General features: G+C 41.5%; 1 protein-coding gene across 1 annotated transcript in view; it reads right to left on the bottom strand.

Moving 5' to 3' along the window:
• The window catches only part of ZWILCH (zwilch kinetochore protein), a 1,326,642-nt gene that overhangs the window by 495,800 nt on the left and 816,481 nt on the right, over positions 1-14,361 (bottom strand). Inside the window, exon 11 of the mRNA XM_044077868.1 lies at positions 14,094-14,211. Coding sequence (XP_043933803.1) covers positions 14,094-14,211 — 118 coding nt within the window. The remainder of the gene's footprint in view (positions 1-14,093; positions 14,212-14,361) is intronic.

Here is a 14,361-nt window from a genome sequence, read left to right as displayed (position 1 = left end):
AAATTGTCTTCTAATTAATCTTGACATGATAGAGCTTTATAAATCATGAAAACATACAGTGTCACATTCCAAAATGGGATGAAGGAAGAGTCTTGAAGTAATTTAATTTGTTTTACCTACCCGAAGAGGGAACATTTTAAACTGCAGAAATTAGAGAAATTCCTGTGTTTGTGATCCAGGAGAGATGTTGCGTTTTATTCATATGTTCTTACAATGGCACAGAATCCTACAAAAACTTTAAATGTGTCTTTGTATGCTAAAGAATTAAGGCAAAGAATGAGTCTGGTGATCCGCATGTTTCATTATCAAAGACAGTATAGAGATTGCAGTCTAAGAAATGTTGAAAACAAGGTTCAGCATGTTAAAAGAAAAGGACATGAACTTATCTAAAACTATAGATATCAGTGCAGTAAATGAAAACACTAGTACCCAGTTTAGAGAATTAACTGAAAAGGTAAGACGTGTGAAAGATGAAATGTAAAACAAAAGTGAAAAATACAATGACATGTTGCATAAGTAACAGATATCGTAAAGAAAGGCACAAACTGCTGTAACACAATCCACAGCAAAGCAAATCCCTAAATACTAACAGATGGTAGCATAAAAAAAAAAAAAAAAAACACCAAACACAGGAAAGAAAAAAAGCAAAATGGATTAGTCAGAATGTGACTATCCGAATCCATGCAATTACTGCCTCTACATCTTTTATACACTCTCCAACCAACCAACCAAAGCAATTTATTAAAAGTGTATGCACTCTTCAAACATCATAATTAAAACATTTTTTTTTAGAATAAACTTATTTTAAATACGACACTATTTCTTGATATTACATCATTAAAAATCAATAATAATAGACAATTAGAATGATAAAAAAACTTTGGAGATTAAAACTTCAAAGCTGTTAAAATTAACATACTGCTGATGGGAATCCTGTCATTAATTCAGGCATTAGATTAGCTTCTAATCTAATTTGCCATTTCAGTTCATAGGTCTCCAATAAATCTTCCCACTGACCCTCTCTAGAGTCCTTAACCACCATTTCCAAAATAAAAGCTGGAACATCTTAAATATCACAGCAATTCAATGCATCTTTACTTCATGTATCATTAACCTCCTTTATATTAATATCATAAACGTGCACATATAGTCTCTTCTTTAGTGAACTTGGTGTTTTATTTACATAATATGCAGCACAGTGGTTAACTCTGTTGCCTCACAGCAAGAGGTTCTACAGTTCGATTCTCGGCTGGGGCGTTTTCTGTGCACAGTCTGCATGTCCTCCCCTGCATTAATGTGGGTTTCTTCCAGGTGCTCTGGTTTCCTCCCACATTCCAAAGACATGCGTTGGGAGCGTTTCTCTCCCAGCCTTCACTGAAAATAGGCTCTGTCCTAATCGGACTTTCCTGCTCAACAAATGTTAAATAAAATAAATAAAAATACGCTATGCAAGCATTACACTTAGTTAAGTAACCTAACCCATATGATAAAGAGTGCCATGTGAGAATGCATCACAACAGTAATGAAGACCAAAAACATAAGCCATGAGGTCAACAAACTGTCCTAGATTGCTGAACTCAAGTCTGCAAGGGAGAGAATCTCAGCAACTGTATGAAGTCACTTTATTTCCACCACTTTTTTCTATGACCTCATTGTTTCAGCTACTGCCCAAAGTTCATGACCAAAAGTAATCTTAGTACTCAGCTCCCAATTTACTCAAGCAGTTCTGTACAATCCATGTAGCACTGACACCATTGCAACCATCCACTAGTCAGTCTCCTAATCCTGTCTACCCTCAAGTACTTGCACTCCTCCACTTGAGTAGCTGTCTCCTTATCTGCAAAGAGTAATCCATTCTACTCCAGTAGAAAACTGTGACCTCAATTTTAAAAATGCCAGTTCTCATGCCAACTGCTTCACACTCAGCAGCAAACCAATCTACTGCATGTCAGTGATTGCAGACTCTCTATGCAAAGACAATGTTATATGAAAAAAAAATGAAGATGCAGCCCATACATCCCCAGAATGGATTATTCTATTAAAAAACAAAACAAAAACTCATCTGTACCTTAATGTCTTGTAAATGAAAAACTGGACATCAGACAAGACACACCCTTGGAGAAGTCCTTTGACGACCTTGCATGAACCAGAGTTCACAATGAGTCTGTGGACACAATTCACATTCTAAAATTACAGACTGAATGGCACACAACAGCAGGTCTGGAAAGTACAGTTGTGCACACTTACCATAAATGTAGATGTTCGAGTGTATTCACTGTTGCAGTCGTCCCATTTGGGTTATCCCTACCAGGGTAGCCCTCGGCCGGCCTGAATACCAGAGGCTTAGTATTTCTGCATTGGTTGTTGTCGCTTCAGGACTGACGTCAGGTAGTCAGCAGTATAAAGTAAGGCAGCTGACGCCATTACATCAGTTTTTCTTGCCCTAACCTGTCAGGAGCCCCCAAATAGGAGCCAGCTTCTGGTGGAAGAACCCCACCAGTAGAAAGTAAATACCAATATGTCCCTTGTAAAGAAAGAGAAGAAAGAAGTGGGGATGGAAGCAGGGAAACCAGGACTGCAACAGTGAATACATTTGAACATCTACATTTATGGTAAGTGTACACAACTGTACTATGTTCTTCGTGTTTCACTGTTGCAGTCATCACATTTGGGTTGATTCCCAAAGCTGAGGAAATGGGTGGAGGCACTCAAGGAAACTAGGGGCTGGCTAGGATGCCCTGCAAGACTGCAGAGGCAAAGCCTGCCCTGAATTTGGAGAAGAGAGGCAGGTGGTAATGTTTGGTAAAAGTGTGAACAGATGCCCAGGTGGCAGCCTCCAGGATGTCCTTGATAGGGACTCCTCTGAGGACAGCTGCAGAGGTGGAGGCTGCTCTGGTGGAGTGAGTCCTGACCCCCTTGGGGGGGGGGGGGTTCTGTGTTGTTTGTATTAGAAATGGGTGCAGTGTTCTATCCATTTGGAAATGGCTTTCCCTTCTGCCCCTGTAGCAAAGCTAACCAGCAATGGATCAGACTTTCTGAAGGCTTTAGTCCTGTCTAGATAGAATCTGAGCCGTCTGTGCACATCTAGGAAGCAGGATCCTTTCCCCCTTGGTTCTGGGGATTAGGAAAAAAGATGGGCAAATGAATGGATTGGTTAAGAGCCACACTGGACACCACTTTGAGCATGAAGGATGGGTTAGTCCTGAGGGATACCCTGTCAGCATGGAAGACGATGGATTCCACAGCCATGAGTGCTTGCAGCTCGAAGACTCTTCTGGCTGAAGTGATGGCCAGAAGGAAAGCTGTCTTCCAGGAGAGAAATTTTAGCTCAGCAGAAGCAGCTGTTTTGAAGGAGGGCAGGGTGAACATTTCCAACACAAAGGTAAGATCCAAGCTGGGGCTGGTGCTATTCTGGGTGGCCTCAAGTTGCTAGCCCCTCTTAGGAACTGTTTGATCAAAGGGTGTGAGAAAAGGGGCTGCTCAGTGAGAAAATGAGCAGAGATAGCAGAGGCTTGAATTTTAATAGAGGAAAAAGTGAGGCCATTGTATAGTAGGCTAGCTACGTAATCCAGGATGAGAGGGAGGGAGGGCTGTGCCCTATTGGCTCCCTTAGCGTGAATCCAGGTGCAGAACCTTTTCCATTTGTCAGCATAAGACTTTCTAGTGCTGGGGTGTTTGGCCTCATGTATAACATCTAAAATCTGTTTACTCAGGTTGGCAGATTGATCAGGGGTTAGGGAATAAGCCAAGCTGCCAAACTGAGTGTCTGCAATTGTGGATGCATGAATTCCCTTTCCCTCTGGGTCAAGAGGTTTGGAATATGAGGAAGATGCCATGGTGGCAGTGGGGACAGGCTGCGCAGCAAGGTTTCCAGTGCTGGTGAGGACAGTCTGGACCTACAAGTATTGTCCTTAGTTTTTCCTCCTCTTTTTTTGAGCAGTTACCTGGGGATGAGAGGTAGTGGAGAAAAGGCACAGACCTACAGATTGACCCAGGGGAAGGACAGGGCATCCACTTTCCAAGCCATGCAGTGATGCTCCCTGGTGCAGAATTTGCTGAGCTGATGGTTGGTGTGGGAGGCAAAGAGGTCAACCTTCGGGGTGCCCCATTTCTGAGTTATTAGGGTGAAGGTTCTTCAGTTGAGCTGCCACTCGTGTTGGTCCAGAAGATTTCTGCTTAATTGGTCTGCCAGAGAGTTGAGAGAACCTGGTAGGAATTGTGCTAACAGGTGGAGTTGCATGGCAGAGGCTGTGTGACAAAGGGTCATGGCGAGCCTGCATAGAGGGTAGGAGTGAGTCCCTCCCTGCTTTTTGCTATACCACATTACAGTGGTGTTGCCTGTTTTGATCAAGAGGGCCCCTGGGGGGGAGAAGGGGCTTGAAAGCTATCAAGGCATGCTGGAAAGCCATCATCTCTTTTTGGTAGATGTGCAGAGGGATTTGCAGTAGGCTCCACTGGCCCTGTGTGCAGCTGCCATCCAGGTGTGCACCCAGGCATAGTCTGATGCATCTGTGGTAAGGGTCTGGGTGGTGGTGGTGGTGAGAAAGGTAGTCCCTTGTTGTGGGAGCATGCTGTTGCCCACCAAACAAAATTTTTTCGGAGGCAAGGAATTACAGGTAAAAAAGAGTCTCCAGGTCTTGAGAGTGTTGACACCAAAGGCTTTTTAGGTACCATTGAAGTTTCCTCATATGGAATGAGTAGTATGCAAGATGCCATGAACCCCAGAGCTTGCAGGATCTTCCTTGCAGATAGCTGGGGTCTGATGGCTAGTTGAGAGAAGTAGGCTGTCAGGAAATGTTGCTTTTCTGGTGTAAGGAATGCCATCTGAGATGCTGTGTCCAGGCTTGCTCCCAGGAATACAATCCTTTGGGTGGGCACCTGTTTGGATTTCTTTTCATTGACTGTGTACCTTAGGGAGGTTAGTAGGGACTTTACAAAGGCCAGGTGCTTGAGCTGCTTTTCCTGGCTGTCTGCCTGAATTAGGCAGTCATCTAAGTATGGGTAAATCTGGATATTCCTTTGTCTGCAAGAGGTAATGGCCAGTGCCAGACCTTTTGTGAAAACCCTGGGAGCAGTACATAAGTCAAAGGGAAGCAGAGAGAACTGAAAGTGCTGAGATCCTGCCCTGAAACAGAGATATTTCTTGCATGATTCCCTGACAGAAATATGCAGGTAGGCCTCTTTTAAATCTAGAGTGGCTAGCCAAGCATCCTTGGAGAGCATGGGTAGCAGCTGCTGGAGGGTGAGCATTTTGAATTTTGGGATCACCAGGAAGATATTTAGAATAGATAGATTGAGGATGGGGCGCCAGGTGCCCTCTTTTCTGGGTACCAGAAAAATGCTGGAGTAGAAACCTTGGCCTCGCTGTTCTGCAGGAATGTGCTCTACTGCCCTCATAGAGAGCAGGGAAAGGACTTGTTTTTGCACCTCTGCCCACTGGTTTGGAGGTAAATCTGGGAACCCTTTTGGGGTAGGAAGGGTGTGGAAATAAAATCTATATCCCTGGGACACTATGTTGAGAACCCAGCGGTCGTTGGGAATGGTGGCCCAGGTACTTGCGTGAAAGGAGGGTTTTCCTCCTAGGGGTAAGTGAAGGTGGGCAGAGGGACGGGGTGGGGGAGGTGAGTCATTGTGAGTTCTTACCATAAGGGGGTGGCTTAGAACTCCCTGGTTTTAAAGTGGAGATAGTCCACTGCTTATAACTCTGCATTCCCTGTGTCTGCTGTCTGAGGGGTCTGGTTCCTTGGGGTCTGAGCTGGGCTGGCTTAGTGGGAGCAGAAAAGGACCAGTGCTTGGTGGGACAATGCCTGCTGAACCTGGGTGGCTGGACCTGTAAGAAATCCTTAACTGTCTGCATAGATTTTGCTTTTTCTTCCATCCTTTTAAGACCTCTTCTGCCTTAGTGCCAAATAAGTTGTCTTTGTGCAAGGGGGCCCCCAACAATTTAGATTTGACATGGTCTGGCAAGGACTGTTCCTTAAGCCATGCATGCCTTCTAATGACAGATCCTGTGACTGCTGCCCTGCAAGAAGCTTCTAGGGCATCAAAACCACAGTGCAAGGTGTGTTTAGTTACTTGACTTACAGAATGCATTAACTCTTGTAGCTCTTTAGATTCTGCACAAGCAGGAAAGGAAGACATTTTTTTTTGAGGCATTCCAGGGTATGTTGCTGAAATTTTAGCATATGGAACCAACAATTTAGTGCCCTGATAGCAAGAGTAGCTGAAGGTGCATACTTTTTTACCCCATCTGTCTAGTGCTCGGGAATCCCTATCTGAGGGGGTGGGATTCTTAGCAGAGGTTGCTTTAATCCCTTTAGGCCCTTGAGAAATTACCTCAGGGTCAGCAGTAGGATTTCTAAAAAGAAATTTGTGAGGCAGGGATTCTATAGTACCTGTCTGGTTTTCTGGGTGCAGGAGGGAGGGTAGCAGGAGTCAAGCTGGATTCCAGGAAAGCATCCTCCACAACATCCAGTACTAGGGGGATGGCCAAGGGTCTGTGCTGTGGAAGATCTAAGAATTCCCTGAGTCTCTTTTTAGACTGAGGGTAGTCCTGACTCTCCATTTGGAGATGCTCCCTTAAAGTATAAAGGGTTTCCCCAAAGGAAAAATCCTCTGGGGGAGAGGGGAAAGGGATAGAATCCTCTGCATCAGAATCCTCATAAGTAGAGAGGGGTTGAATGTTTTCATATTCAGATGCATCAGAGTCATTTGACTCTTGTTCAGACAAAACTACAGGGGACAGATCTCTTTTACTTTTGGAGGGGGTAGCTTGGCTTCCCCTGATCAGAATCATAAGGTCTTCCACCATTTTAAGTATTTGAGACTGAGGCAAGGAAGCAGGTGCCTGAGATTGGGTCGTCTGTTTCTTGGGTGTGGTTCATACTCTGGGCATAAGAAACTCAGTAGTTTATGAAAGAATGGTAGTCGCGAAAGAAGACGTTGGTTTGTGTCGAGAATCAGTAGCACAAAGGATTTCCTCGGAAGCCGGTGCCTGCTCAGCAGCTCCAGACCCATCTAAGGTAGAGACGACCCCAGGATCCTTAGTCGAAGAGTTTTACGGCATACCACACTCCAAAAGGGTCTCAGTAGCGGCCTGCAAATCAACAGAAGTGGGCATCGGGGCTGCGAAAGTGCCTCACTGAGGACTGGAGAATTGACGACTAGCTTAACGGAAGCGCCGTCTGTAGGTTTGGACCTGTGCCATCTGTCTCTCTGTCTTTATCTTTACGTTTTTTTGGAAGATTGCCTGTCGGATGGCTTACCGAAGCCATATCAGAGTTTGAGGACTGTAAGCGAAAATATATAGCTGCAATAAGGGCCCGACGATGGACGGTTCTAGCATCGAACAAAGCACAGAGGCGACAGCAGGGGACGTTGTGGTCTGGGCCTAAGCAAGTGCGCAGTAAAAAAGTCTCTGTGTGGTATTTGCTTTTCACAGGCGAGACAATTGTTCACTTTTCTGACATTGGTTAGTGCAAGAAAAAAGGATCCCCAATGGGGTACTTAAGCTTTAGAAGACTTCAGCTTCAATTCGGAAGACGAAACTCAGGTAGCGGATGACCGGCACTCGTGCAAACTGCTTCTACTTTGGGCTCCTTGGCAAGAAAGACTGATGTAATGGCATCGGCTGCCTTACTTTATATTACTGACGACCTGACGTCAGTCAAAGCGACAGTGACAGACACAGAAATACTAAGCCTCTGGTATTCGGGCCGGCAGGGGGCTACCCTGGCAGGGATAACCCACATGTGATGACTGCAACAGTGAAACAAAAAACATCCCCATTTTGCTGTTCCACCTAAAAGACATTTCAGAATTCTCTGCCATATGAATTTTACAGTCTGCTAAACATATGTGTGTCAAACGGCCAAGACCCCTCTGATATCCGTGCAAGTTTCAAGAATTGTTCTACAGACAGAATCAAACCAGCTTTGCTTCTCCTGGATCAAAGTTTCAGCTATCAGATGAAGCCTCCTTTTCAGTACCCTGGCACAGGTTTTCTTATTTTGAGGAATGTAAAACCTCTACAACCTCTTGTCCCCCTTTTTAAAAAATGGGAACTGGTAACCCAGGTATGCCAGTCCAGAGGTACTTTCCTTTTCCCTGCCTTCCATGCAACATTAAAAAAGGCACATTAACTACAACACCCCCAACAACATTCAGAATCTTCAACATTTCTGGCTAAATCTCATCTATACCTGCAGCCTGATCAATACAGAGTAGTTTAATCAGTGCAGTGATCTCATGTACATATTGTTTCCAGTCACATAAGCAGTTTCAAACTGCTTCCAAACACAGGGACATGTCCACCAGACTAGAGTTTCTCAAATGTTACTTCCACTTCTATCAAAGTCCCAGTCCAGGGCAGCAATTCTCCACCTTTACTAAGAGCAGCCTGGCAATGTCCTGCTCACTATTACTGAGTCACTGTGAGGTTTGCCAGAACTGAACCCTTTGATGCTACTCAAGTCACTTTCTATGACTTCATCAATTTCATTTCACAGACTGTCACAATTACAGTCTTCCTGACTTGTTGGACTCTACTGGTCAAATATTGAACCCCTACCACCCAGCATTGTATTGAAAATGTTTCTTTCTTTAGCTTGATATCTTGAAAAGGGTCCATTTGAACTCTGTGCATCCTACCTCCCCCTGGATAGGTGACAAACTCTGCCACGGATAGGACTAGACATTCCACAAAGAAGCATTTGCTAGATGTCCCCAGCATACCCTCACAGCATATTTGGGTTTCCTAAATCTGTTCAGCTGCTATCCTTGCCATCTGTCCCAGTTCATTATAAAGTAGTAATCAGTTCACAACTCAGCAGCTCTTGCCTTGAGTGTCCTGTACACTACATAAAGGCCTCAGATCATTTGACATAGCTGCAAACTCCATCACTGACCTTTCGCCAAATATCCAGTTGTAGCACATTCACTCATAAGCAGCCTTGTGATCAAACATAAGTGTTTATGATGGGCAAGCCATAATCAGTACACAAGTCTAACAGCAATGCACCATTCAAATTTTGATAAAACAACCTATTCCACACAATCACAATCTTCCAAGAATCTGTTATTCTCAAAAACTGCACCTATGGTAGAAAATATATGATGAGAGAAAGGCAAAACTAAAGAGGGAAGAGACTTTTCTGACAACTTAAGTTTAGAGGGACCAGGCAGAGACGTGCTCTTCCCCTCTCCTGTTTTCAAGACACTTGAAGCCTTTAGCTAAAAATATAAGGGATTCACAAATTCAGGAATACAATTGATGTGGTAGTTAAGAACAACAAACTCTGGGGATATTACATACCTGACATCTTGAACATGACCATTAGGATGCTGTGGGATATTTTAAAACAGCTTGAAGTATTTTCAATGTATAAAATAAAAGAAGGTAAAATGCAGGCTATAGCACTAACTTATGTACCTATACATGAACTAGTTCAACAATGAATATTTATGAGGGGGCCATGAAAAGATGAAATATGTAGGTGTATGGATTAAAAAGGATTTTACTGTGGCAGCTAAAGATATGTGAAAAGAGATCAGGTGAAATAATTAAAAAGTGTAACAGACTGGAAATTAATGGCCATGGACAATGAGATGCAGGCAGTGAAAATCCTTTTAGTTTCGTTGGTCCTGTACATAGGCTAGTCATCCTTTTATCAGCCAGAGGACAAACAGCTGAAGGAATTCATTTGGTTAAGAAGAGGGCAAGAGAGGACATAAGGGTTCTTTCTACTGAACCAGAAAATTCAAGACTACCCAACTTGAAGGGATAATTTAAAGTAATGCAAATGAGACTTGTCAGATCAAAGTGGAAAAAGATGACGATGGTGCAAGATGGAAGTACAAGGAATGCGGAGAGGTTAGGATTGTGAAAACAAGACCCCAAGGTAAAAATGGATAAAAATAGCAGATAGAATTGTAATGACTTAACCAGCAAAGGACTGGAGAAAGGGCATTCTGCCAAGAGGAATACATACAGATAATAGCACAGAAAATACATAACAGATGGCAGAAATTAATTAGAGGAAACTAACAAAGGGGCTGTGTTACAGGAAGCAAACAAGTTATAAGGGAAAAGTGACAGATTGGGAAGAAAACAAGCAGATGTATCACTTGCAGCTCACAGCTTACTTTCTGCATCAAGGACAGTTGATAGAATACTGGCAGAGAAAGACAGAGAAACGGAGAGGGAGTATTAAATAAAAGACCAGCTTTAGCATGGGATTTTAGAGGAAGCAAGAACATAAGATGCTATCATGAAAGGAATAATAAGTAAGGCTTATAAAACATTACATGATAAATAGAAGAAGCAGTTACAGGAGATTAGGAAAGACCAAGGAAAGATTAGCACAACAAAAATTACAAAAGAACAATTGGAAGAACTCTGTAAGGCTTCTAGGTGAGCTACAAAGTCCAAAATAGTCAAGCCATTTGCTTGGAAATGTTTACAAAGGAACTTGTGTACTCCTAAGACTTCAGAGGACTTTTCCTTGAGCAGAGAGCAGATGTAGGATATGTGAAGGGAATGAAAGAGGAAACTAGAAACAATTTTTTAGTAAGTTAACAGAACTTAAGGACTCCCAACAGAATGTCCTGACAGTTCTTTGGGGGTGCATATTATACTAATCAAGAAAATAATGTTATTGACTATATCATTACGGTTAGTAATGTTAATGAAATACTGAATATTATAAAACAAACAAAAGATTTGGTAATTAAAAGATGGAGGAAGTAATACAAAAAGAAATGGTGCATTTGGGAACATATACAAAGAAATGTTCAAATAGATGCCAATGGAAAGTGTACATACAATGCATGTACATGGCAATAGAAAATCTTAGTGATATTTAATTTTTCTTTGTTATTAATATAAATTAACTCATGTTGCAAATTCATAATGTGATAAATGAAATTGTTTGGAAAAAAAAAAGAACTGCACCAATGATCTCCAAGAAGGCTAAATACCTGCTAAGTGCAGATATACAATCATCTAAGTTTTCCTTTCTGTAACTCACAGTTCCACTGAGGTAAATCTATCTTCTGCTGTCACCAACTCCAGCTGTTCAACATCCAACTGGGCCCTTGGAAGAATACTTATACCATTTCTGAGGCCTTTCTCTAGGGGCAATATTGGAGTTGGAGACACCACCTCAACCAAGAAATCTGTCTCTAGAAACCAATGCTATCTGTAGAGAAAAGAAAGTTTAACTAGATGATAGACCTGCTTTGGTAGAGTTTTAGTTGAACCTAGAAAAGAAGCAACTGTTAAAAAGGGATAATTAGTAGAGCATATAAAATATTGCATGATAACTATAAGAATCAATCACAGGAGTTTTGAAAAGATTAGGAAGATGGACTAGAAAAGCAATTTACAAGAAAACAATGGGAAGACATTTGCATGGTTCCCAAGTATGCAACCAAGGTCAGAAGTGTTTACATAGGTATTTTTATATGCCAAGCAAACTTCAAAGAATTATTCCTGAGGTAGACGGTAAATGTTGGAGGTGTGATGGAGAAGAAAGAGGTAACTGGGAACATATGTTCTGGAAATGTAACGAGTTGGCAGATTTATAAATTCCCTTCAGAGTGCTCTCAAAAATATTGGGTGAGCAAATTGCTTTAAGTAAGGAAGCGATTCTTTTGAGCTGAGATACAGTATCCAAACTGCTAGACATAGTAAGGCCTTATTAAGTTTAATTCTGTTGGTTGCCAAAAAGCAGTTACTAGAAAACGGAAATCAAAGTTTACATCGACTGCATTTGAGGAACTGAACATGATAAAAGAATTGGAACAGGGATCTTTAGAAATGGAAAGGAGAAAATTACATAGAGGTAATGGAAATTGTAAGAACAATTCATGCATAATAATGCTCAGCAGAAGTGAGTTTAAGGGAAGGCAGGAATTCAGCAATTTTTGTAATGTTCAGCTAATGATTGTAGTGAAGAAAATATATGTGATGTGTATCATATTTAAATGGAAATATTAAAATGTTTTTTTTTTCTGTTAATGCCTGCTTATGCCTTAACTTCTAATTTAATAAAGGTGATTAAAAATGTATCTAGATGATAATTTCTGACATAAAACTCTTGCCTCCTCCTCAAGCAGCGAGGTGACACTCCCAGTTTCAAGAACCAGCTTCCACCACCAACGTCCAGCTATTCTTACTCTGTTGTGCTCCTGCCAAATGCTCATCTGGGAATTGCACCTAACCCCTTGCAGATGCTAGCCCACATAGTACCCCAAACAAGCTGTGTGGGTCACCCAGTCACTAGGCAATCACTGACAAACGTCACTACTCAAGGCCAAGTTCTAGCAGTGGGTCTCAACATTTCTATTCTAAGCAAAGTAATCCAATTTAAGTAAACCATCATGGGTAAGTAGACAAATTGACCACTACTTTCCTCTCCCTACCTAGGGGTGGGAATGCAAGACTAGCCTAATATGGAAGCTTGCAATAATCTTTGTCTTGACAAGGAGAACACACATGCCTTTGATTGGAACCAAGTATTACACCCATCACACACAACAGGATTATGTGGAAAGCCTGTAAGATAGACAGACTAGTTTAGAATAACATCGCAGGCCATCCTGGAGAGAAAAAAAGATGACAGAGATTTCCTTACATATCAATATTTGACAGAACTTGCAGCTTTGAGATCCTTCTGGCAAAAATGAGTCTCTCTAAAAATGTAACTTAAAAAAAAAACAAAAAAACAAAAACTTAAAGCACCATCAAGGAGGCTGGCTCAAAGGGAGATCAAGAAGGCCAAAATCATAAAATAAGGTCCTGGTTTGGTGATGGATTCTTTACAGCAGAAACAGGTGCAGCTTTTTTTTTCACCTTCTGCTAGGTCAGTAAAGTAGCATCTGCAACTCATGAAAAGTCAATAAGGCTGAAATAAATCAAGACTTCTTAGAGTTGCTCAAGTTTAACTGACAATGATTTTTTAAAACTAAATTGTCATTAGTCACTTGCAAATTATCAAAAAAAAAAAAACTTAAATGCTGCTTGTTTTGTCTGCCACTAATAAATTTCAGTAGCTTGCTTTCTGACAATGGTCTTAAGGCAAAATTCACTTACTGGCTGCATTCGTTAATGTATCCGCCTTCAACCCCTCTCAAATAAAAACATCAGTTACAGAATAGTCCTCACTTGCAAGTCATGTCAGAGAGACAGAGGCTCAAAGGAGCAGCTCTCCAAGCTCAAATTCATACTTTGTACTGTGTGAGATTAAAGGTCCTGAATCCTTAACCTCAAAACACCTGCATGGGAAAAGCGTGTGAAAGGCATGACTCATATTGGTAAAATAATCAGTAGGATGCAGAAAAGGAAGTGAATTTCTCACTGTAGGAAACTGAACCAGAAGAGGAACCTGGGTTTCCACCATATGTTCAAGACCACAATTGCAGTCCTTAGAACAATGTAAATTAAAGTGTGACTAAAATACATACCAACTCAAACTGCTGCATCACCTAGAGCGGTCTCTTCCTAGGAGTACAGCAATGCTGTATATATAAATTGCAGAAATGGCGGGTACAGGTCCCCATACAGTGAGTGCAAGGGATCTTGCTGCCCTGCAAAAAAATGCTTCTTTAGGTATAAGAATAAGTTTTGTACTTTGCTGTTATGTTCTGCGGGCTGCTCATACATTTTCGAAGTTTTGAGTCTTGCATGGAAGAGTCTCAAAATTGTGACTGCACCAAAGAATGAGCTATGTGACTATTTTTAATGTGGAATCAGGCTTATTACAAAATGCATAAATAAAGCAAATACAACATAGTGACAAATTACAGTAAATCTACAAAAAAAACTATAAAAGATGCCTTGTAAAAATAAAATCACAACTAATATTTCTGACAGTGTGTTAAAGTGTTAACAGTTGCAAAGTATCCATGACAAGCTTACTTTTATATTTGTAATAGTCTGTTTGTAATATAATATGTAATGCTGGTATTATGTAATGCTATATCTGCTTACCCTTGGAGCTTTTCTCCCCGGGCCTCCGCTGAAAATGGACATGCATCCAGTTGGACTATCCTGGTCAACAAATGTAAAATGAAAATAAAATAATTGTACTTACTCTTTCTCATTATGCACCACAATTGTTCTGCAAAGTCCAGATCAGATCGTTCTATGAAGTTTGTTTTAATGGTGCTATCAAATGCTGCAGTATCACTTTTTACTTTCTCTGATTCAGCCTGAGAGGAAAACAAAGAACAGTGAAAGAGAGACTTGGCAAAACAAATTACTCTACAGTAGCAGGTTCTTGCTGAAGTCACAATAATATGCACTAGTATTCGTCCTTCAGGCCAGTTCCAATCCTGAAGAGAACAAGTTAGGTAAAGGCT

Source organism: Protopterus annectens, chromosome 7.part0 (assembly GCF_019279795.1).
Source record: "Protopterus annectens isolate FY-2018-M chromosome 7.part0, PAN1.0, whole genome shotgun sequence".
Classification (NCBI taxonomy): domain Eukaryota; kingdom Metazoa; phylum Chordata; order Ceratodontiformes; family Protopteridae; genus Protopterus; species Protopterus annectens.
Note: the sequence above shows the minus strand (reverse complement) of the source record. Positions and strands in the feature narration are given on the sequence as shown.